This window comes from Enhydra lutris, unplaced genomic scaffold (assembly GCF_002288905.1).
Source record: "Enhydra lutris kenyoni isolate GAN:26980312 unplaced genomic scaffold, ASM228890v2 scaffoldscaffold13, whole genome shotgun sequence".
In the NCBI taxonomy this organism is placed as follows: Eukaryota; Metazoa; Chordata; class Mammalia; order Carnivora; family Mustelidae; genus Enhydra; species Enhydra lutris.
This window is the reverse complement of record NW_019154097.1, coordinates 14,741,771-14,764,706: the sequence shown is the minus strand read 5'-3', so window position 1 is coordinate 14,764,706 and position 22,936 is coordinate 14,741,771. Positions and strand designations below refer to the sequence as shown.

General features: G+C 45.3%; 1 protein-coding gene across 1 annotated transcript in view; it reads right to left on the bottom strand.

Annotated features, from left to right (window-relative positions):
* LOC111146403 (zinc finger protein 462) overlaps positions 1–22,936 on the bottom strand; it is a 133,847-nt gene that overhangs the window by 20,425 nt on the left and 90,486 nt on the right. The window contains exons 8-10 of the mRNA XM_022501941.1: positions 11,558–11,825; positions 9,530–9,666; positions 154–377 (exon numbers count right to left, since the gene is read on the bottom strand). Of these exons, the coding sequence (XP_022357649.1) occupies positions 154–377; positions 9,530–9,666; positions 11,558–11,825 (629 nt within the window). The remainder of the gene's footprint in view (positions 1–153; positions 378–9,529; positions 9,667–11,557; positions 11,826–22,936) is intronic.

Sequence of the window (22,936 nt, the reverse complement as noted above, 5' to 3'; positions counted from 1 at the left end):
ATTTCTTTCATCATAGAAAAAAGTCGGAAACGTGCCCGCAACCTCTAGTCCCAACTTGCCCCCAGCGGGCGTGACCACCCGGAGCTCAGTCTCCCCGCCAGGCCCGATCCCCACAGGGGTGCCTCGGGGTGGGGGCAGGAAGACGGCAGGTACCTTATGCTCGTCCCGAAGGTGGCTGTCCAGTTCCTCCGTGTGCTTGGTCTCATAGTAGCAGAGCTGGCATTTGTAAGGTTTTAGTTCATTGTGCTTTTCTATGTGTTGCTGGAGGCTCTCATCACTGGAGCAGGTGAAGGTGCACTTATCACAGCGGAAAACTACTCCCTGCAAGTATTTGGACAGTTTGGAACGGCACACTTCGATGGGGACAACTCGCTCTTCTGTGGAAACAAATTGAATGGAAAGATGGAAGTTTTTACTGATGGTCCACACACGCTCTGTCTTTGGAATAAAGGAAGAAACTCAACCGGTTTTGCTACCTCTCATGGGTGTCCGTGAACTCATGTGCACACTGCCTCTCCCTCCGTTCCCCAAACAGCATCTTCTGGTCCAGGTAAGTGTTTCTAAGACCAAAGCCTCTTGGTGTACTTAATCCCCAGAGTGATCTTTATACCGAGGTGGGAGGCTGGGAGGTGCTCGCTAATTCCTGAATGCAGGTGGCTAACGGAGGGGATGAGACTGGCTGCCATGGTTTACCCACCTCGACGACTACTGACAGCCCGCCTGAGCACTTCCTTAGTATGTGCTAGTTGAGCTGGACCCAGAGATGCCCCTAAGCAGAAGGGGAACGGATGGTTCCTAAGCACCTGTGTGCCCCAGTGGTGCACCTTTCTGGAAACTCTCTTAGGCTGGAGGTATTCCTGTTTTTACAAATCAGTAAAGCAAAGGATGGGACGCTTAGTAACTTTCCAAAGATCACAGATGTTGTATTCGCCCAGCTGTGATCTCCATCCCCGCCTGTCGAAAAGCAAACCCTTTACGTCCCACTGTTTCCAGTTCCACTCCTGTTTCCCCTTCGGAGATGTTCTCAAGGAGACCGTTTTCCTTCTCCTGAAACCAAGGGAATCTCTAATAACAAATTTTAAAAACAAAGGACCTGTAGGTTTTCATTCACTAAAACTCCAGCTCTAACTCGGAGAAGCTCACAAATGAAACGGCTATGGGAAACATTCAGGGTGTGGGGGGGCCGTTGCGGGTGGTGAGGGAGATAGGGAGGATTTGTGCCTTTTCAGACAATCTGTAATCTGATTGTCACAAGGGAAAAAATAAAAGAGAGAGAGGATTTGGGTGCTTTTCCCATTAACATACCAAATGCTGTAGGGCTGGAAATGCGTGTGCTTGTTTATTTTGCACTCTCTCACCCTTGTGTTTAACTGCTCAAATTAAATTTCACACCAGTCTGCCCAGAGTATCAGTGCACGCGCCAGATATCCATAACTGGGATAAAATTAAAATCTGTGCTATTTATGCAAGGATCAAATATAGCGTGTGTTTTCATGCTGTGTCTGGATTTCAGAAGACTCTGGAAGTTTACAAATGGACGCACACAACATATACTTATATTATTTAGAAATAGCAATGTATTATTAAGTCAAGAAAGCGTGATTTATTCTCAGAGTCACTGAGTAGCAACATCTCCAGACATTAGTACTTTGTGCACTGATGCAGCTCTCCCTGTGAGCCCTCCCATTGTTGTTGGCCGGGGTTGGCCCTTGGGGAATCCTCCCCACCCAAAGCCACGCTGTGGGCTCAGCGACCACATTCTCACTGCAGGGCAGTCCCTGCCTTGGGAGTCCTTGAATACGGCGATTAACTGGCTAGCAAAAAGTTGGCCAGAGGAAGCGTGGAAGGTGGTGTCTGCTACATATTCCCCAGAGCTCTAATGCATATGTTAGTTTCCCTATACAAAGAGTCAGTCGCTTACTTAGCAATATAAATATTTTTAAACCAAAGTAGAGCAGACAGCTAAGAAACACATGATTATAATGTAATCCACACATTTTCTTAGAATAGCAAATGTTTAACAGTCTTCTAACCATTCAGTTCTATGGTTCGGTGTAATCGGGGGAAAAAATGCTTTGGCATAAGCCAGCCGGAGCCCTGAGAAAGCCCAGGCCATGATGTTCTACTCGTGGGGCCCGGGGCTTCTCAACAGTAGCTCTTCTGACATTCTTGAGGCCAGAAAAGGCTTTACTCCGGGGGCTGTACTCTGCACTGCGGGATGTTCACTAGGGTCCCCGGCCTCCACTGACCTGCCCTGGCACCCCTCTTCCCAGGGGTGACAACCAAAAATGCCTCCAGACAAAGGCACCCTGACTCCGGCTGATGACCACTCCTCGACACCAAGTGTCAGCATTATCTCCAGCCGTTCTGGCTAAGGCACGGGTGCAAGCCGGCGCCCAAGCACGAGATGGGTACAGGCTGAACCCCTGGGACCGGGCCCAATGCCTCAGGGGCTCACGGGCAGTGCTCCCACGAACTTTTCTGCCGCCTTGACACTGCAACCCCCTTTGCTCTGTGTTGGCTCCCACTCTGGGTTGTGTCATTTCTGCTGCGTGCACTCTGTCTCCAGCCCTGCCGACCACCGTGGAGAAGGACCACAGCTGGTCTAACAGCCCCCATAATGATGCCTCCAGCACCCTGGAGACAGCCATGCGGCCAGCCTCCAGTCTTCGCTTCTCCCCGTAAAGAATCGCTGCTTTCAGACTGGGGTTTTACAGGCCTCCCTTTCAACTCCTCTACCACCTTAGTTAGTTTTCTTTGCAGTTTCCCATTTCACTACGTAGGTCTAAGTGAATCTTAACAAAGTCATGAGCACTCAAAATAGCCTGGAGTTTAAATAATAATGATTCATGGAAGTGACCATGGCGATTTACCAGGAGCTCACTCTGTTTCAAGCACTGTTAGGCATTCTACCCTCATGGTTAAATTTTTATTCTCGAAAGACTCTGCAAAGTCAGTTTTATTACCTTTAGTTTATTGGTGTGGAAGCTGAGGACTGGCTTGCCGCACGCCTTCCTCAAAGTCACGCCTCTGGTTCAGAACAAAGTTGTGACCTGGGAGCCCAGGTCTCCTGGCTGACCTGTGCCAGCGCACTCCTCTCCTTCACCCCCAGAAAAGAAGTCTCTTGGATCATTAGATCCGCATGCCGTTTATTGATGAGCCTCTGATTCCTCATTGATTAAGAGTTCAAGAGCTACAGACATATCTAAGGCAACCATTTCTAGCTGAACTTCTTTCGAGTATCTTCTGAATCAGGTAAGAGGCAACTTCCTGCTTGCTCACTCACTCTGAAACATCAGACTTCTCATTTCCAAACGAAGACATCCCCAACATTCCAAGTCTCTGGGCTACGTGGATTTTTACTAAGATATTCATTTTAGGGGAAAAAAAGTTAATTTTTCTTCCTGAAAACACGGCTAACACGACCAAGATAAAAAACAAGACAGACTTGGAAAAGTGGGCAAATCACTGACAGTGCTTTCTGAATGAGGTTATTCATTACTGAGGCAAGTCAGGGACATAAAGTTAGAGACTGGAATGTTTCTAGGTGTGGATGGAGCCCTGTCTTGGCTACAGAAGCCCAGGGCTCAGGTTGTTTTTTTTTTTTTTTTTCTTTTCTATGGAGGCAGCAACAACTGTGGGTCTTTCTTGACTTCACACCTCTCAAAATTACCTTGGGTAAGAAACCAAGGCTTGAATCACACTCCTTGTGACTCAGCTTCCAGAGCTGGCTGCAAAAATATTATGACTTCACCAGTTTGACTACAAGATAGATTGTGTCTCTCATCTCTTCCTACTCAAAGGCTGCTTTGGTGCTGCAGCTGGACACGACGCCCAGGAGGAATGCCCCACGGAAGCCTGTGGGAACCCAAGCGCAACAGAGCCTAGAAGGGTGTGCTGTCAAGCTCCCGTGGAGCTCAGTGGAAAAATCGGCTGAATTCCAACTACCAGGAGGGCGGAGGGTCACTTCTGCTCAAAAGAGAAAAACCACATCACTGTGGAGTCTAGAGTCACCAAGTAAAAATTCTTCCTGAAAGGCAGACCACAGCACACTTGGGTTTCCTCCCCACAATGTGCCAAGTCTGAACGAAGCAGGGAGAGATCTGGAAGTCATTCACGCCAACAAACTCCGTATGCAAATGATCCTGCTCCGGGGCTGAGACCCTCTTCGGGCCAAACCAAAGCCCCACCTATTACTCTAGGCCAAATAAGTGACAAAAGCTGAGTACTAGAAAGCCATTAGGAAAAGAACAATAGTTCCTAAAAAACAATGATTCCAAAACATGACCATAAATGGACACACACAAACATAAGGACAACAGCTCCTGGTAAGAAGTTACTAATTCTGATGTTAGCCAGGCTACCACTGTCAAATCAGAGAAAGCCAGGAACCACACCTCTCATTCTAACTGGCAAAAGTATTTGGTGGGGATGGAAGGGAAAAGTGTAATTTCATGGAATAAAATGAAAGACTGGCAATCTCACTGTAGCTTTTTTTTTTTTTTTCTTAGGAAAAACGATACAGATCAGGTAAATTAAGGGAGATTAGTTTTGTTCCCAAAAGGCGCCCACCTGCAGGGTTCAGTTAAATTCAGTATTTGCCCATATATGGGGTTACGGGCTGGGGAGCAGAAACTTTAAATTAATATGCCAACTGGAGACCGGCATCGGGGATTACACAGCTCCAGAAATAGAAATAAAAATATCTGGCAAAACTGTAATTCAATCTGTACCCAATTTTCCAGGTGCACCAAAGGTGTGCAAGATACATCCAGGCAAAGCTGTCTGTGCACAAGGCATCGTGATTCCAGTGATGGTGATAAACTCAGTGGAAATGTACTCATGAAAATATTCCCTATTCATGGTCTCTCTTCCCATTAAAGTTCATGTTCCTTCAGTGCACAGACTGCCTGACTCTTCATGGCTGTGTCCCTAGGGATTAAAACAATGCTACTAGCATTATAGTGAATGTTCAATAAATATTTGTTGCATTGAATGAAAACCCACCAAAAGCCCTACCTCCAACCTTTTCCTTTAAACAAAAATCTTAGGGCTTAATTTTTTCCTTTTTAAGCTGGTCCAATCATGGCCAATCTCACCAAATGTTGATCAGACCTAAGTTCCTGAAAGAAATGGGTCTACCAATCCTTGGCTTCAATCTTTCCTAAATTGGTATTCATCAGGTATCCTGGCTTCCCATCTTCCTACTGAATAAAGTTCAAATGCCTACCCTGGTATCCAAGCTCTACCTAAGTTGGCCAGAACACACTTTACCAGTCTCGTCCCCTACATTCCCTTCAGTCTCACTCAGAACACTCAAACACCACTATGTCAACACATCTTGCTCCCACCTACCTGAATGATCTAAAATTTTCCTCCCCACTCATGTAGTGGGTCCAATAGTGTCCCCCAGAAGCTTATGTGCACCTAGAACCTTGATATGAGACCTTACTAGGACATAAGGTCCTTACAGATGAACGTAACTAGTCAGGATGAGGTCATAGTAGTTTGGGTGGGCCCTAAATTCAATGAGTAGTGTTCTTAGAAGAAGAGGAGAGGATACACAGAAGACATGCAAAGGGAAGACGGCCATGCATGGACAGAGGCAGAGACCAGAATGACGCAGCTATAAGGCAATGACGGTGGGAGCCACCAGAAGTGAGGGAGGGCCACGGGAAGATTCTTGTTTAGAGCCTTCAGAGGGAGCCTGGCCCTGCTGTCACCTTGGTATCAGACTTCTAGGCCCCAGAGCAGTGACAGTACACTGTTGTTTTAAGCTACCTAGGAAACTAACATGCCCTGACTTCAAACTTTTTTGCCTTCTTAAACATCATTGTAGCTCAGTTTGAAAGTCACCCCTCTACACTACCTTTCTCTACTCCCAACACAAATACACCTGCTACCGTGAATCTCCTAAATACCCATCACTCACTACATCACGGAGACTTACGCACATGCTTCATCTCCTTGAGGAGGGAGGGTCCTGGGTCTTATGTACCTTATCTTGCCCAAGAAGCTAGCATAGTGCTGCACATAACAAGCAAGTAATGGGGGCACCTGGGTGGCTCAGTGGGTTAGGCCTCTGCCTTTGGCTCAGGTCATGATCCCAGGGTCCTGGGATCGAGCCCTGTATCCGGCTCTCTGCTCAGCAGGGAGCCTGCTTCCTCCTCCTCTTCCTCCTCTCTCTCTCTCTGCCTACTTGTGATCTCTGTCTGCCAAATAAATAAATAAATAAAATCTTTAAAAAAAAAACAAAACAAGCAAGTAATGAATGCTTGCTGAATGCATGGACACACAGTATGCTCTTTTGCCACAGCCCACATAAAACCATGATCATTTCTCATTCAGATTTCCCATGAATGAAATGAACTCCCCTCCCTTTCCTCCCTATTTAAATAGATCATTCTGTTGGGATAAAAAGCTAAGTAAACTCTTCTTGCAAGCAGTATCTCAGTCCCAGGCCAGCTCAGAAGTTGTTTTTCTTCCCTTTCATCCCAAGAATTTTAATGAACCCAGGCCTCAGAAAGCTCTCTTACTGCAGGCCCTAGAGACCAAAGATGCTTACTCATCCCCAGAGCAAGGAGAGCCCAGGTGCAGGAAGAGCCACCTCTTGTTACTTTGAGCTCAACCCCAACTTGAAATTGCAAGGCCTGTCTCCTGACTCGTCAAGACCAGCTTCCCACTAAGATGCCATTTTGGGTTGAGATGGACACCAAAGCCAGGCCAGGACACAGATGGCAGAAACGGCTGTCCTGAGACTCTCGGCCATCTGTGGTCCTGTGGTCCTCAACTCTGACCTCCAGCCCCACAGGCGGTTCCGTCCTCAGGCCCAGCTGCCACAGCCACGAGAATGCTCAACAGGGTGACACCAGCCACCCTCCCAGGGAAGAGACAGCGATGCCTGGTGGTTACAGGCATGGGCTGTGGGGCAGACAAGCCTGGGTTTGGATCCAACTGGGTCACTTTTTAGTCATTTGGATCTTGGGTCACACTCAGTCTCTCTGAACCTTTTACCCTTGTGATCGGCGGATAACAGTAATACCCACACCATATAGGGCTTTTAAGAATTCTATAAAATGACATATTGGACTCACTTAGTACAGCACCTGTCCTCGTCAACACTCAGTGACAGTAATCTGCTGTTGTTAATGTTGTCATTATTATTGCTGATCCTCAAACGCCCCTTCGTTCTAGATCGTGCACTTTCCGACCCTGATAAGGATGATATTTATAGATTTAGATGGCTCTTTTAACATAAATGACCTCTATAAATAAACAGCAGAGACTGTAAGGAACCACCGACGGGCAGTATGACGGAAAGGTCCCGGGCTCAGAGGCCCGGAGTTAACTCACTGCCCCGTGAGCCCTCAGGAGACCCTGGTTCAACCGGCCCGCTGTCACGGTCCCTGTACACCTTTCCCACTGTGTCCGCGGTGGGGATCATACGCACTGGGTCACACACGCTCCACTTTGGAGAAATTCCTCTCATGTTTTGGTGTCTAGGATTCCTGACTATCTCCTGAACACAACTTCCAGAGTCTAGCCAACACCCAAAATCCAACAGATTCCGTTTTCTTCTCCCCCGCGGGAGGCTGGGCTCTCTGAGCAGACCTGGAGACCGCGGCCGACAGGCGCATGACACCTCGCAGAGCTCACCAGACCCCAAACTGTCACTGAGCATCCTCGTACTGCCAGGGGACTTGTGACTGGTCTCTCCTCAGTCTGCATTTGCCTCAACTTCCCATTTGTTTTAATCCTATCGTTCTGCACAAGTATCTTTAAGAGACCTTAAATCCTTTGCGAGATGGCCACGAGTAACCACACTGAATCCAAGAAAAAGCAGTTTCTCTCAGTTTCACATTTCATGCACGCGACGCATGAACACAAGTAATAATACTAGCCCTTACGGTGCTGCTGGACAGGAGTGACTCGGTGTCAAGGGTAGCACTCCAGGGGCTTTTCTCAGCTTTAGCATTTACTCTCTGTGTACCCCCCTCCACACACACACACACACACACACACACACACACACACACACCCACACACACCCCCTTTCTTGAAACCGCAGCTCATTAGCCACTGAAGCTTGGAGCCCACCAGGCAGCAGCATGGGAAGCCAGGGGAACTGCCCACAGAAATGAGGTCTCATCATTTCTGTCTGCTCAGCAGGAACACTACTCATGGCCTCTCCCCACCACACGTGGGCTGGGGGACCAGAAGCCAGGTAACTGACGTGGCACCCTGGGTGGGACCACTCTGGCCAAGAATTCCTGCCTCCGTGTTCTGACGCTGCTTCTCTCATCCTGCAAGTGGACGTCTCAGCCAGCAGCGACGTCATGTCTCCTCATAGTGGCCTGGGCAGGAAGGAAATCTGAGGGCGCTAAACGGAGCCTTCCACGGGGTGTGCAGCAGAGATGGGCAAAATGTCACAAAATGCAATGGCCCAAGACAGTGGTGCTGGGGACATGCTGGACACTTTTGAAAATGCTCCAAAAATATCCAGCATGTCAGGGTGTGTGACATCTCAGCAGGACAGCAGAAGACACACTCACAGTTTCTGAGGCCCACGTGGCAAGCATGGAAAAGCCTCCTAAGGTTAGAGGCCAAGGAACAAAGAGGGGGACAAGGAGGGAGGGAAGGCACGAACAAAAGATGTAAGATCAGTGGATGGAAACCGCACAAGACACTAGCAACCAGGATTCTGGTCATCTTTTTCCATCTACCTCTGGCTTGAATCTTCTTTGGACAAAGTTTTTACATAAACATATTTTTCCTTCCAATGAAGAGGAAGCCTGTTGTTTAACAGTGTTGTAATTGGCCAAGAGTAAACTCAACTGAAAGGAAAACCAAAGACGACTTGAAAGAACCATCCCTGTTTATCAACAGGAAGCCGCACGTCCAGAACACCCAGTATGTATCCAACACGGAACGCACCAGACCCTCGGCGCATCATTTCGTAGGCCTGACTGTCCTCTCTTCTTAACAGATCAGAGAGCAGGCCAATACAGGAGGCTTTAAAACCAGAACTTAAATCCGAAGCCTCTGGGATTTCTAACATCAGACCCCTTTTATTTTTAAGACTTTTTCCTCTCTCCATTCATCTCACGGGAAACTCCACGCTCTGCTTTGGAAATCATCATTTCGGGCTCCCGCCAGCGAATCGCCTGCAACCACACAGCTCCTCACATTTTGTAATGAATCCTCACCCGTCCGCTCTGTTTCCCATTCGCTCCTTCCTCAGCAAGGCGGCGAGGGCAGAGGAATCAAAATGTGAAAACCCCTCACGCTAGGAAGCCCAGAAGTGTTCACTGCCCAACCCATCACCTTTGCCTCCCTCCACGTGGAGCAGATCCTTGGGGCAGGAAGGGGTTTTTATCATGGGCTGTCACTGTAGTCATCCACTGTGATTTCCTACCTGGAGAGAAGGGGAGGAACTGGGGACCAGGGCAAAGCAGCCACCTCAAGAGGGGCATCCCTGAAATGCCGCCCACAGCCCACGCCCCAAGAAAACCACATTTAGGAAGATTACCTCGGTGCAGCACGATGTGGTCAATCATGTTGCGTTTGTATTTGGTGTGATAGAGGCAGAGAGGACAGCGGAGATCTTTGGGGCCCTCCTCGGGAACCGCTGAATGCCCAGCTTCCACGTGCATAGTAAAAGCAGATCTGGGAGAAAGGTGGGGGGGAGACAGGTGAGGAGTGTGACAAGGGATCATGTCGCTCACACATCCCCTGCGGGCTACCTACCTAGGCTTCTGCGTGTAACTCCCCTGGCTTGAAGGCCCAAACCAGAGTCGTTCATCATGTTTCCAGACCACAAGCTCCTTGGTCACTCATCCACTACCTGGACCTTGTTGTGCAGGGCTAACTTCCTTTTTGAAAATTTCTGCCACTTGGCTGGGGTCAGGGCTTACTTTGGAAAGAAATGGACTTCCCCAAACACTTTATTCTAGAAGATGAGAAGCTGCCTATGAAAAGCAAAAAGCCAAAGTCCCTAAGAGAAAGAGGTTCTCACTGTGCATGGCCGGAGAAGGACTGGAGTCACGTGGACTTCCCAGCTGCCTACGTGACTCTGCACAGGACAGGGCGGAGACGGCAAGTTGGCTGGGACGTCATGGTGGCTAAAGATCAGCTAAACTAAACTCAAAGCAGTTGTACCAACCTGAAGGCGGAAGGCTACTGTTGCCTTCCCCTCTATCCTTTTCAAAACTTCACCATTTACAAAGCCTTTGGTGTCTCATAAAAATGGATGAAACCATGAGTCTAAGGGGTAAGGTCCCCTTCTTATTAACTCAAGTGCTTCTCTCTGGGGAAACATGTACACATGTCAGTGGACCCTTGTTATCTGGGTCTTTAGCCTTTTCTCAATTCTAAGGTCACATACATATTTATCTGAAAAACAACTGAACTGAATTAATAGTCAGAGCTGTAACACATTTCCCATAGAATCCCATCAACTAAGGTGTTGGTGGAAAAGAACCTTGTTCTTCTGATTGCTTTTTGTTGGGCATGAAGCCTGTCTTGAAGTACTAGAGTGGCCTACGGCTCAGGTACTAACTACAGTAGGAGGAGATAATAATAGCTTTACACCTGTAATATAGCCATCTAATATTATTATAATGGCTATCTATGATTTTATAATGCTTATTAGTGTTTCCTTTGCGCCAGGCACTATTCTGAGCACTTTAGATATATTGGTTCATTTATTCCTCCTATGAGTTGTATAAGTGAGGTAGTATTACTATCTTTATTTTATAGATAAGGACCAGGAGACACAGAGAAGCTTAGGGACTTGTCCAAAGTCACACTGCCAGCCTGCAGCAAAGTTGGGGTTCAAACCCAGGCAGTCAGGCTCCACATCCTGCACTCATAACCACTAAACTAAGCAGCACTGCACAGAATGAGATTAGATCAGAAGTGTCCAGAGCACATGACAGGAAGCACTCTGTTCCTTGAGCTCACTGATTCTATTATACACAGGGGCAAAGGTGGCTTTGAATTATCTGTTTCTGGATCGGAAACAATCTCTCTACAGTTGTTCAGTTCTAGTCTTCACAGCGCTGGAGTCTTGATTCTCTGGGGGTCTCTCAACAATATGATCTTAAGAAATAGGAATTTTCTGTAAGGGTAGCAGGGAAATCATAATTGCTGGATGTTCTCTCTTGGCTTTGATTTTGCTTTCAGAAACACAGATTTTTTTTCCCCTAAAGACAAATCTAAAAAAGGGAGGATAGTCCTCCACAGGAAAAAACACTCATCGCTTCATGCACTGGGCCCAAGAAATCCCTTACCACACTCTGACACTTCTTGGCTGCCCATTTGCTCTAACATTTAAACTCGTTTGTTCTGATACAGCGACTGCTTCATTCCCAAACCCCCTTCCACAAGCCCCAAAGCAGTCCTCTGGAACTAGCCTCCTTTTATGAAGACTGGACCCGATCCCTGTAAGATCCCACTGGAGCAGAGCCTTCCCCAGAAGAATGAAGGGAAGCGTGTGGTGAGGGGCAGAGCAGGCGCAGCCACCTTGTTTCTCAAGGCCGTTCTTCACACCACTTACTTAAAGCCTGTGTAAAAGGAGCAGTCTTTGCACTTGAAGAGCTTCTTCCCACCATGCTTGTCCCTGTAATGGCGTCTGATACTCTGGATGTAGCCAGAGGAGAATTCACAGAATTCGCAGTGCAGAACAGCCTCGGTTTTCTGCTCGGCACCCCCGGCGGCCCCGGAGAGAGGCACGGGGCTGACGCGGCTGTTGTTCCTCGCCAGCGCGGCGGACTGATAGTGGTTCAACTGCTGCTGAACATCTGGAGGTTCGGAGTACGAGGAGTCTGTGGACAGACGGGGAAGAGGACACCGGACACAGAGAACACAGTGGAGCTTTGACCCCTGAAAACCCCCGACATTAGTCTGCAGTGTTTTTTCTTTTCTTTCTTTCTTTTTTTTTTTTTAAAGACGATGACTACGATCCACCTTTCATCTTCATTTACATCCTACCACAACAGATCTGGGGAAAGGCAGGTAGGAAGGAAGTGTTGCTTCTTCTCGTCTGACTTTGAGGGCTCACGGCATTTAAAAATAAAACTCTGAGGTGACAGGTTTCAAAGTGAAGGAAGAAAGTCAACTGTGGTCTAAAGGAAACGGCAGTGTGGTAACGGGCTGCCACAGAGCACCCACCCGTCCCCATAGGTGAGATAAATAAACGCACAGCAAGTACACAGGCACCGCGGTGAGAAAGGAAAGTCGATGACGTCACATGTCCTCCTCTGCAGCCCAGAATTATTCAAGCCAACCTCCACCCCCCCAACCAAAAGGTCTTTAACAGAAATGCTCGAGCACATGGCACTCACAAATATAAAAATGTTTTATGCCTTCACAGTCAAGTGATTTAAAATTTAAAATATAAAGATCTAATAGTGTTCTCCTGGAATGGATGTTTAAAGCTTAGTCAGCATTAAGATGGAGATTTATTCATAAATCCCATTAAAATGAAATTCCAAATAAGTTTCCCTGAAAGGTATTTTCAAGTTTGCAATCCGGAGGAAAATGTCGGAAATGACAGCCATAAATCTTAACCCTGAGAAGCTCCAGTGGAGAAATGTGGTGGAGAAATCTGATCTAGATGGGAGGTGGGAAAAATCTTGGTTTCTTAAAAACTGAAAGAGAGGAGAGAAAGGTCTTGAACCTTTTCCCAACGCGCTGCTTTGAATGTTGAGGCTACGCTTTTGACAACATTGTCCTGTATAACCTACAGCAGCCTATGAATGACACGAATGGAGTCCTAAATACCCCTCAGATGAATTTCAGTGTAACTTTCCTTGAAAAGAAAACAAAGGGCTCTTTTTTTAAAGCCTTTCAAAAAGCAAGGGGGGGACGGGGTTAGAAACTGTACAAGCCTCCCCCTGATTTGACGGACACTTCATTTTCCAAAGCACGATTCCCCGAGGCAGGACACGGAGGAATTCTGTAAAACCCGTATTTGATGAAAACTAGTACCATCCATCCCGTTGGCCTCTTGGAGGAGAAAAACAAAAACCAGAGCAGCCTCCCTGATTGTGAGGCCGCCTCCTGTCTTCAAAATACTAAAATACCTTCCCTTCTTGTTCTCCTCCTCCCCCTCCTCAATTCATATTCCTCAAGATGGAGAAAAAACCCCTTTGGAAATTGTAAACAAACCTGCCACACACACAAAAATAAAACAAAAGGAAACTTGAACAATACCTCTGAGCCTCCACGGGTTCATTACCAGGTGTAAACTGAAGACAAAGGAAGAAAGGAATGACACAACCGAATTCATTTTACTCAAGTCTTTTATCTCTGGTTTCTTTATTCCTCAACCCTAGCTGATGAACCCACTCAGGATCACAATAATGCAATTGTCAACTTCTCATTCTTCCTTTCAATAGCAGGTTTGTTTACCACCTCATGGATTGTTCAAGATGTTTTCCATTTAAGCTCTCAATACTAGTTTCTGCTTAATACAGGCACAAGGAAGCGCAAGGTGTACTCCCCCTCTCTTGTTAACACAGGGCTGAGCCGTGGGCTGGGCACTGCTCTGCCAGCCTCCCCCGTGAGCCCCTGTCCTCCTGTTTGCTCTTTGCTCTGCAGGATTGAAATTCTGGGACCAACAAGGCCAAAGCCGGGTCCTACTGCTTGTGAGCTCTCGGCCACCTACAAATCTACCCAGAAACCAAAATGAATGTCCCAAGGAACAGTCCGTTTTTCCAAAAGCAGCTACCAGCTCCCTCCAAGACTCGATACCCAACTCAGTGAGTCCTGAAGGCTAGCATGGAGGCTGGTGGTCACCTCAGACACAGGCCCCTGACAGTTTCGATCCCTTTATTATAGAAGCATAAAGTCCATTGTTCCGACTCAAATCATAAGCCAGGTAAATTCATCTCCCCCTACCTTCCATCCACCCCAACTTCACACCTGCACTAATCTCTTAGGGAGACTCCCTCCAAGGGAAGGGAGTCTTCTTTGATTTAACACATTTGTCTTGTCTCTAGGGTCTATTGCATTTCATTCCATCCATCTCAAAAAACGAATTCTAAATTTTAACTTCGGTATATATATGTTACATGAAACTTGAAGAAACAGAAATGCAAGAAGTGGTGAGGGAAAGCATTCCAAGAAAGGGAGGCTCAGCGCCCTTCCTTCGTAAATGGCAATGCAAAAGGAACAGCCGTGTGTACCATGTTATGGATTCCTTTTTATTTTTTTCTGGTTAAAATCAGATGGACAGGTTTATTTACAAAGATAGGCAAATCCCACCACTTATGGTACATTTGTAATAATGCCCAGGTTACAACTTTTTGGGTCTTCTTAGAGCTTTACTTTCCTCTCCGGTGCCAAGACACACTATGTCTCTCATTCTCTCTCACTTGGGAGTTTGTGAATAATGTACAATTTTAGCACTTTGGGCACTAAAGTGACAAAGATGTGAGCGTGTATGATTCCACCGATCTTAAAAAAGCCCATTTGCTAAACTACATAACATTCCAACTTGTTCACGAGACACAGCCTGAGGAACAGGAAAAGGGTCGTTTTTGTGCCCAGGTTAGAAAGGCAAGCAGATTGTTAGTAGTGAAGGGACACGTCACAGAGGTTTAAAAATCATCATGAAGACTATTTTCTTCATTCTGAGCTTACAGAAAGTGAAAAAACTGTTTCCGCCAGCCAGGTTTGTGGCACTGAGATATACAGCACCGGAAGCAGAGGGAGGGAATGCAGGGGGAAACTGAACCCGAGGTGGTCACCCAGATCACATCTTTTTCAGTTAGATGGCCAGTAATCCTTACAGGGGAAACCAACAGCAGAGACCAGGCTGGTCCCTACGTTCCTAACCCAATCCTGACATACGCCTGCCATCTAAAAGCTTAATTCTCTGACCCATGACTTTATTTACATGCAAAGCTTTAGAAATTACATTATCAGGTACAGCTATAGTTGTAAGATGAATCTAAGTCATAGGTAGCTATCCATTTTATCAACAGTCTATAGGGATGCCTGGGTGGCTCAGTTGGTTAAGCAGCTGCCTTCGGCTCAGGTCATGATCCCAGGGTCCTGGGATCGAGTCCCACATCGGGCTCCTTGCTCGGCAGGGAGCCTGCTTCTCCCTCTGCCTCTGCCTGACACTCTGCCTGTCCTCCCACGTGCTTGCGCTCTCTCTCTCTAACAAATAAATAAAATCTTTGAAAAAAAATATATTTTGTAAAATCAAGATCAAACTAGAATTTTAGCATAGACGGTCATGGTGCTTACGGACGTGGGTTTATAATTTACTGAAAAGCCAGCAATTAATTCTCACAACTACAGTGTGAAGTTAGGTTCTCATCCCAATTTTACCCATGAGGTAGTTGAGGCAGTTGGTTACACAGCTAGTAAGAAGCAGAGGTTGGATTTCACCAAAGACTCATCAGACTCTAAAATCTGAGTCTTGCCCATCAGGTGTCTATACCCAATGGTGACCTGGGGTCCCGTTATACAAGTCAGAAGAATGAGAAAGAACATCTGAGTGGTCCATCAACAATAAATACATAGCAGAGAGCAGGGAGAAAAGGTGACAGAAAAATTGAAAGTCATGAAAATCATTTTAGAATAGATAGAAATGAAAATGGAACAGATAGGGGATAACAGTGAATGGGATGTGAATGGGCCTTTCAGAGCATGTCAGGGGAAAAAATAAAGCAAGGTACGTGGGAAAGAAAAAGAATATCCAAAATTTTAAGATGCTTTATAAAAATAAAAACACGGGATCACATAGGCGACAGGTCCACCAGCAGGCTGCGCAGGAGAACACAGAAGATACCCAGCATCAGAAACCCGCCGGCCCAAATGTCACACTTGCACAGATGCCTGATAACCTGCTATCAAATAATGCTGCTCTGAAATTCCTCAAGTGGGATTTGGCTGGGAAAAGAAAGGTACACGGCCGGGAGACGGGTGGCTGCTTTCCGGTGGCTCTTGGACAGGCTTCTGAACCAAGGAAAGGGCTGGGTTCCAGAGGAAACCTCCCAGCCCTCTCACTGACTCATGTTCCTGAAGAAATAGAAGACCATCTTGTTAAAGTCTATCTCCCAGAATGCCACCAAAGCCAGGGAACTATCACTTCAAGGGGCTTTTTTCTTTCTTCTCTTTTCTCTAAAAATTAGCCAGCAGAGAAACAATCATAAGAAATTTGATTTTATAAAGATGAATGACAAATACGTGAACTCTGGCAGTATAAAAAGCATGACAGAATGAAGCGTTCTGGAATATTCTGAGCCTACAAACATTTAGTTAACACCTTCTTAGTGCCAGCCTATGTGCGGGCTCTAGGGAGTCAAAGTCCAAGAAGGCACCTTCTCAGAGCTGGGCTCTAGCAGGGGGGCGAGCAGAGCTGTTGTGAGAACATAGGCCTTCTCCACGTCTGGCAAACTTACCCCACTGATGGCAAGGAGAACAAATGAAGAGTGAGTACCAGGAGAATTTAACTGTTGCAAGATTAAGGGAGACCCAAAGAAGAGTAAGAATCAGTTGGGCAGTAAATTGTGGGTGCTGCAGAGGAGAACCCCCTTATGTACTGAGTGATCCAAAAGGGAAGCTATACAGGGAGATCAATTCTCAATTTTCTGCAGCTCCAGAGAGGATGTGAGTGAAGGTACAAAAGTGGCAGAAGGATCTTGGTGCCAGCAACCACACTTAATTCTATCTGAGCTAGACTTTGGTGCAGACTTGGGGAGGCAGGCTCTTTTGGTCGGCGTGAAACAAGTACCAGGAGAAAATGAAAAGACAAAGGATCTTAGGCAAGCACATGAGGGATGCCCGGGGGGGGCAAATACTTCAATTATATCCATTTGTTCAGCAAATATTTACCGAGCATCTACGTCAACAGAAGACTCAGTTCTGGGCACAGGATTTGGTTCCTGCCCTCAAGCAGCTCACTGTCTCAGATGGACATGTAAAGAACTCATTATGATAAATGCAGAGAAATAAACATCTTGATAGAGGCATCCACAAAGAGCTAAGTGGAGAAGAAGCAAAATCAGTATGTGGTGACTAATGGAATGTTGGAAGAAGAGAGACGGAGGAGAATGACAAAAGAAACTTGAGTGCCCATTAATAACTAGTACTAGTCAGTGTGTTCATTAATGAAGTAACACTAGATATGAAGATGCTGGAACGTTCGAGTCACCACACTTCCACCTTAAGTCTTAAATAGAAATGAAATAACTCCATTCATAACACAATGAGAAAAAGTCACTTAATTCTGACATGGAAAAGGAATGAAGATCAGAGGATGAGTCTGAATGGAAAAATATGTATGCCAGAGAGTAGGGTAGATAGCATAAGGGAGAATTTAAAACCTTCTAAAATAGCAAAGAAAGTTCAAAATAATGCCTGAATTCTAATTTTCTTGAGAAACACAGGCGAGGTGGAATCTTTTGGGTTTTCCACAAAAAGTATCATATCATCTGCAGAGAGTGAGAGTTTGACTTCTTCTTTGCCAATTCAGATGCCTTTTATTCCTTTTTGTTGTCTGACTGCTGAGGCTAGGACTTCTAGTACTATGTTGAATAGCAGTGGGAGTCAATCCCATTTACAAATGCACCCCAAACCATAAGATACCTAGGAATAAATTTAATGAAAGAGGCAAGGAAATCTGTACTCAGAAAACTATACAATACTTACAAAAGAAACCGAGGAAGACACAAAGAAATGGAAAAACATTCCATGCTCATGGATTGGCATAATAAATACTGTGAAAATGTCTATGATACCTAAAGCAATCTACACATTTAATGCAATCCCTAACAAAATACCATTGACTTTTTTCACAGAAATGGAACAAATAACTCTAAAATTTGTATGGAACCACAAAAGACCCTGAAGACCCAGGGGAGTGTTGAAAAAGAAAAAGCAAAGCTGGTGGCATCACCATTCTGGGCTTCAAGTCCTACTGCAAAGCTATAATCATCAAGACAGTAGGGTACTGGCACAAAAACAGACACATAGATCAATGGAACAGAACAGAGAGCCCAGAAATGGACCTTCAACTTTATGGCCAACTAATCTTCGACTAAGCAGGAAAGAATGTCCAATGGAAAAAAAAAGACAGTCTCTTCAACAAATGGTGTTGGGAGAACTGGACAGCCACATGCAGAAGAATGAAACTAGACCATTTCCTTACAACATACATAAAAATAGACTCAAAATGGAGGAAAGACCTAAATGTAAGACAGGAATCCATCAAAATGCTTGAGAACACAGGCAGCAACCTCTTTGACCTCAGATGCAGCAAATTCTTCCTAGACACATCACCAAAGGCAAGGGAAGCAAGGGCAAAAATGACTTTATCAAGGTCAAAAGCTTTTGCACAGCAGAGGAAATAGTCAACAAAACCAAAAGACAACCAAGAGAATGGGAGAAGATATTTGCAAATGACATACCCGATAAAGAGCTAGTACCCAAAATCTCTAAAGAAGATTATCAAACTTATCAAACCCAACACCCAAAGAACAAATAATCCAATCAAGAAATGGGCAGAAGAGGGGCGCCTGGGTGGCTCAGTCGGTTAAAGCCTCTGCCTTCTGCTCAGGTCATGATCTCAGGGTCTTGGGATCGAGCCCCACGTTGGGCTCTCTGTTCCACAGGGAGCCTGCTTCCTCCTCTCTCTCTCTGCCTGCCTCTCTGCCTACTGGTGATCTCTGCCTGTCAAACAAATAAATTTTAAAAATCTTAAAAAAAAAATGGGCAGAAGACATGAACAGACATTTCTGCAAAGATATCCAAATGGCCAAAAGACACATGAAGAAGTGTTCAACATCACTCCGCATCAGGGCATCAAAACCACAATGAGATACCACCTCGCACCAGTCAGAATGGCTAAAATTTACAAGTGTGGTAATGAGAGCTGTTGGCCAGGATGCTGAGAAAGGGGAACCCTCCTACACTGTTGGTGGGAATGTAAGTTGGTGCAGCCACTCTGGAAAACAGTATGGAGGTTCCTCAAAAAGTTGAAAATAGAGCTACCCTATGACCCGCAATCATACTACTAAGTATTTACCCCAAAGATACCAATGTATTGATCCAAAGTGGCACCTGCACCCCAATGTTTACAGCAGCAATGTCCATAATAGCCCAACTATGGAAAGAGCCTAGATGTCCATCAACAGATGAATGGGTAAAGAAGATGTGGTATATATACACAATGGAATACTATGCAGCCATCAAAAATGTAATCTTGCCTTTTGTAACAATATGAATGGAACTAGAGGGTATTACGCTAAGCAAAAGAAGTCAATCAGAGAAAGACAATTATCATATGATCTTGCTGATATGTGGAATTTGAGAAATAAGGCAGAGGATCATAGGGTGAGAGAGGAAAAAATGAAATGGGACAAAACCACAGAGGGAGACAAACCATAAGAGACTCTTAATCTCAGGAAACAAACTGAGGGTTGCTGGAGGGGAGGAGGGTGGGAGGTTGATGGACACTGGGGAGGGTATGTGCTGTGGTGAGTGCTGTGAATTGTGTAAGACTGAAGAATCACAGACTTGTACCCCTGAAACAAAAAATACATTCTATGTTAATTAAAATAAATAAAAAATAAAATTAGTTACCTCTTAAAAAAAACAAACAAACAGGCAATTTAGCAACTCAAGTTTGGTAGTAGAAGGAACCAGAAATAGAATATTACCTGTGAATAACTGAACTGCAACTACTGTAAATATCCAAAGTATGGGACCTCCAAAATGCTGGAAATACAACTCACTATTTCCAGTCAAGAAATCGCAGAAAATTGGAGAAGGGGACACTAACAACACCAAGAGAGCAGTTAAAGATCTACTTTAGTTAATAGCTGGGAAACTTCTGGAATGCCATGCAACTTCTATCATGCAAGTGCTAATAAATGTGGGCAAAGGACAAAGAGAGTCTATGTGTTTTCACATCTGTGCTACTGACCCAGGTATCTGTGAGGACGAGAGAATCCTGCTGTCATGAGAAACTGAGGAAGCTTTGAGGTGACTGAGTCTTCCTCTAATGCTGAAAAAAATTGTCAGACTCCTTACACCTGTGGCGCTGAAGACCGATCTCCTCTTTGCCCACACTTCTCCTTTTGTTCCTTTGCCCACGTGTCTGAACATTAGTGAATGGCTCACCACTTCGTTCTAGTTTCAGCTGTCAGATTCTTCCTCCCAGCTGTCCTTGGCAGCAGCACCTGAGCCAAGTACACTGTCCAAGAGACCTGTGTCCCGCTCAGCTCCAAACACTTCCCTCTCTAGGCCTTCCCTTCCCATTGTTCATTCAGGCCCTCATATCCTGCATGGGCAGCTGGAACAGTCTCCAATCTGGTCTTCCTTCCTCAGATATCTGTTCCACTCCAGCCAGCAAGCACATCACAGACATGTTATCACTCACATGGTTATGACAGGATTATGCCACCAGGCCCAAGGGCGAGGTCTTGATTTCCTGAGTGCGGAATGTAGAGCTCTTCAGTCTGGCCCCAGAGCAGGTGTTCAACCTCACTTCTAGCTCATTCTCAATTCCCAGTTGCACATTCTGCCGATTTCATCACTGGGAGTCCTTGACCAGGGCCACCAAGCACTCTTCCTCCTCTTTTTGCCTGACAAATACCTACCCATCCTTCAAAGCGCCGCTGAAATGTCGTCTACACTGCGATGACTTTTCCCAACAATCCAGATAGGATGCTGCTCTCCTCGGTGCTCTGTCAGCACAGACACACTGGGTTTCTCGTCCTGATCTCATTACACCTCACATTATACTCGCACAGTCCCCTAAGCAACCTCCACTATCACATTTGGCCAGATCAATGCCTCTGACCCTAAAACACCTTGACCCAAGAAGACCGAAGGCAGCATTGTCTGGACTAGTTGCTGGGGGTTACCCTCCAGCAGGCCCATCCATCTCTGCTTCCAACAGTTGAGCTGATGTTAACAACAAACCTACTGGATTTGCTCCCAGACTTCTTTGTACCTGTTCTATTTGCTACTGAGCTTGTCTGACGTCATTAATATGACCTAAAATGATGAAATATGGGCATAAGGTGTCATTTCTAGGAAAGCTACATTGAATGTTTTGGAAAGACTTGATAAAGTCAAGTTGCTAAAAACAATTTTTTTATGTCAAATTATGTTTTGGCAAGACCAACTATAAATTGAGAACATAAAAATGTAGAAGGACTATGCTCTAAGACTGTTCCACGAATGTCTAAATTACCACTCCACTTAAAAGAAGCAGACTCTGGAAGTAACACATGATACAACATGGATGCCTGTCTTTTATGCCCTGAAGGGAATGGGGAACTTTAACTGAAGGACTCCAATACATAGGCTTGGCCCTACATCTCAATAGTGGTGAATGAATCTATTTTGTAGGTGAAAATAAGATGCTTAAGACATTTTAAAAGGATTCCCTGCATTTAGTAACTTTCAAATATAACTGAGAAGGTGGGTATTGATCACATCAAATAAGAGTTTCTACTACATCAGTCTATATATTCGTTCCCAGTTTTCAATTAATTCAGAGAATATTTATTGAGAGGCTTCTACGTGCCAGGCACTCAAAGCACTTGGGATACATCAGTAAGAAAAAACAAGGATCCTTGTGGAGCTTACATTTTAGATCAGTAGGAACAGTACCTCACATGCTTTTATAGCCACAGAGACTCACAGTCCTTTCATAAAGAAAGGTACTTATGAAAAAAGGTATGTAGGAAAATGTTGCAGGATTGAATTTGTGTACAACTTTCTTAAATGTGGGCCTGTCTGCCTATCTGTCCATCTATCACCTATCATTTGAAGTTACGAAAACAATACGCTCCCAAGATGATTCACAGACTCAAAAAGTTTACTTATTTAATAACTTTTCTTAGGTTCTATCTGAATCCCTTTGAAACTCAACTCCGTTTCTCAAGATACCTGTTGTTTATTTCACACTATTAACACAGAGCAGAACCTGGCCTCCAGAAGAATACCACCAAGTACAAATCATCAATGCAACTTTCCAAGCACTTCCTTTGAAGAGTCTCAAAAATGCTCTCTGTGGGCCACTTTAAAAGAAAATCGTATTAGAAACAAAGCTATGGAACACGAGACATTTCAACTCCTTCTGGATAGTGTCTAAAGGGGAACATAAATCTCCAGAGGCAGCCACACTATTTTATTTCCTTCTTTTGATTGTGCCTTGAAAATCTCCAGGCCAAGGACCCCGGCGCCTCCCCATCTTCCTTCACCAGTGAAGCTCTCTGGCTTGGATGCACAACATTATGCTACAATGGCCAGGAGGACAATGGGCGCTGGATGACTATATATAGGAATTCTGGGCTTGGTTGTCATGGAGGCAAATGGAAAAACAAACGCCTAATCCTGAAAATAAGGCTGAGGCCAAACTTGAAGGAAACACACTTTGAAAACTTCCTGTCATTCTGATGAGTAAAAACAAAACCTTGAAATATGATCAGGGAATAGATGAAGAAAAAAAAAACCGAAACAAAAAAATTAGTCTTCAAAATGACAAAAACAGAAAAAAAGAAAAAAGGCCACCTTCTCTTTTTGAGAGATTGTGTCCCATCCTATTGAAGTTCATTGAAAGGGTCTCACAACGGCCTGATTTTACATGAAGCTTCATGTTTTCTCTCTCTCTCTCTGTTGGGGGATCCAGGTAAGTCTGACCTAAATCTGCTAAGACTTACAGTTTGCCAGGCCCTATATTTGGGGGACAAAACCATTTGTTTCACTGGGGTTTTCTACAAATGGCCTCACCATCCACTCAGTCAACAAAATTAGGACAAATCCTCTATTCATTTCTTTCTTTTGCTCTACGGGGTTCAATGAGTGGAAAGCCCTGTTGGTTCTACCGTCCTCTGTGATCTACTCACTACTCCATGGCCATGGTTCGGGCCCTGTGGTTGCATGCATTACCTTCCAATGCAAAATG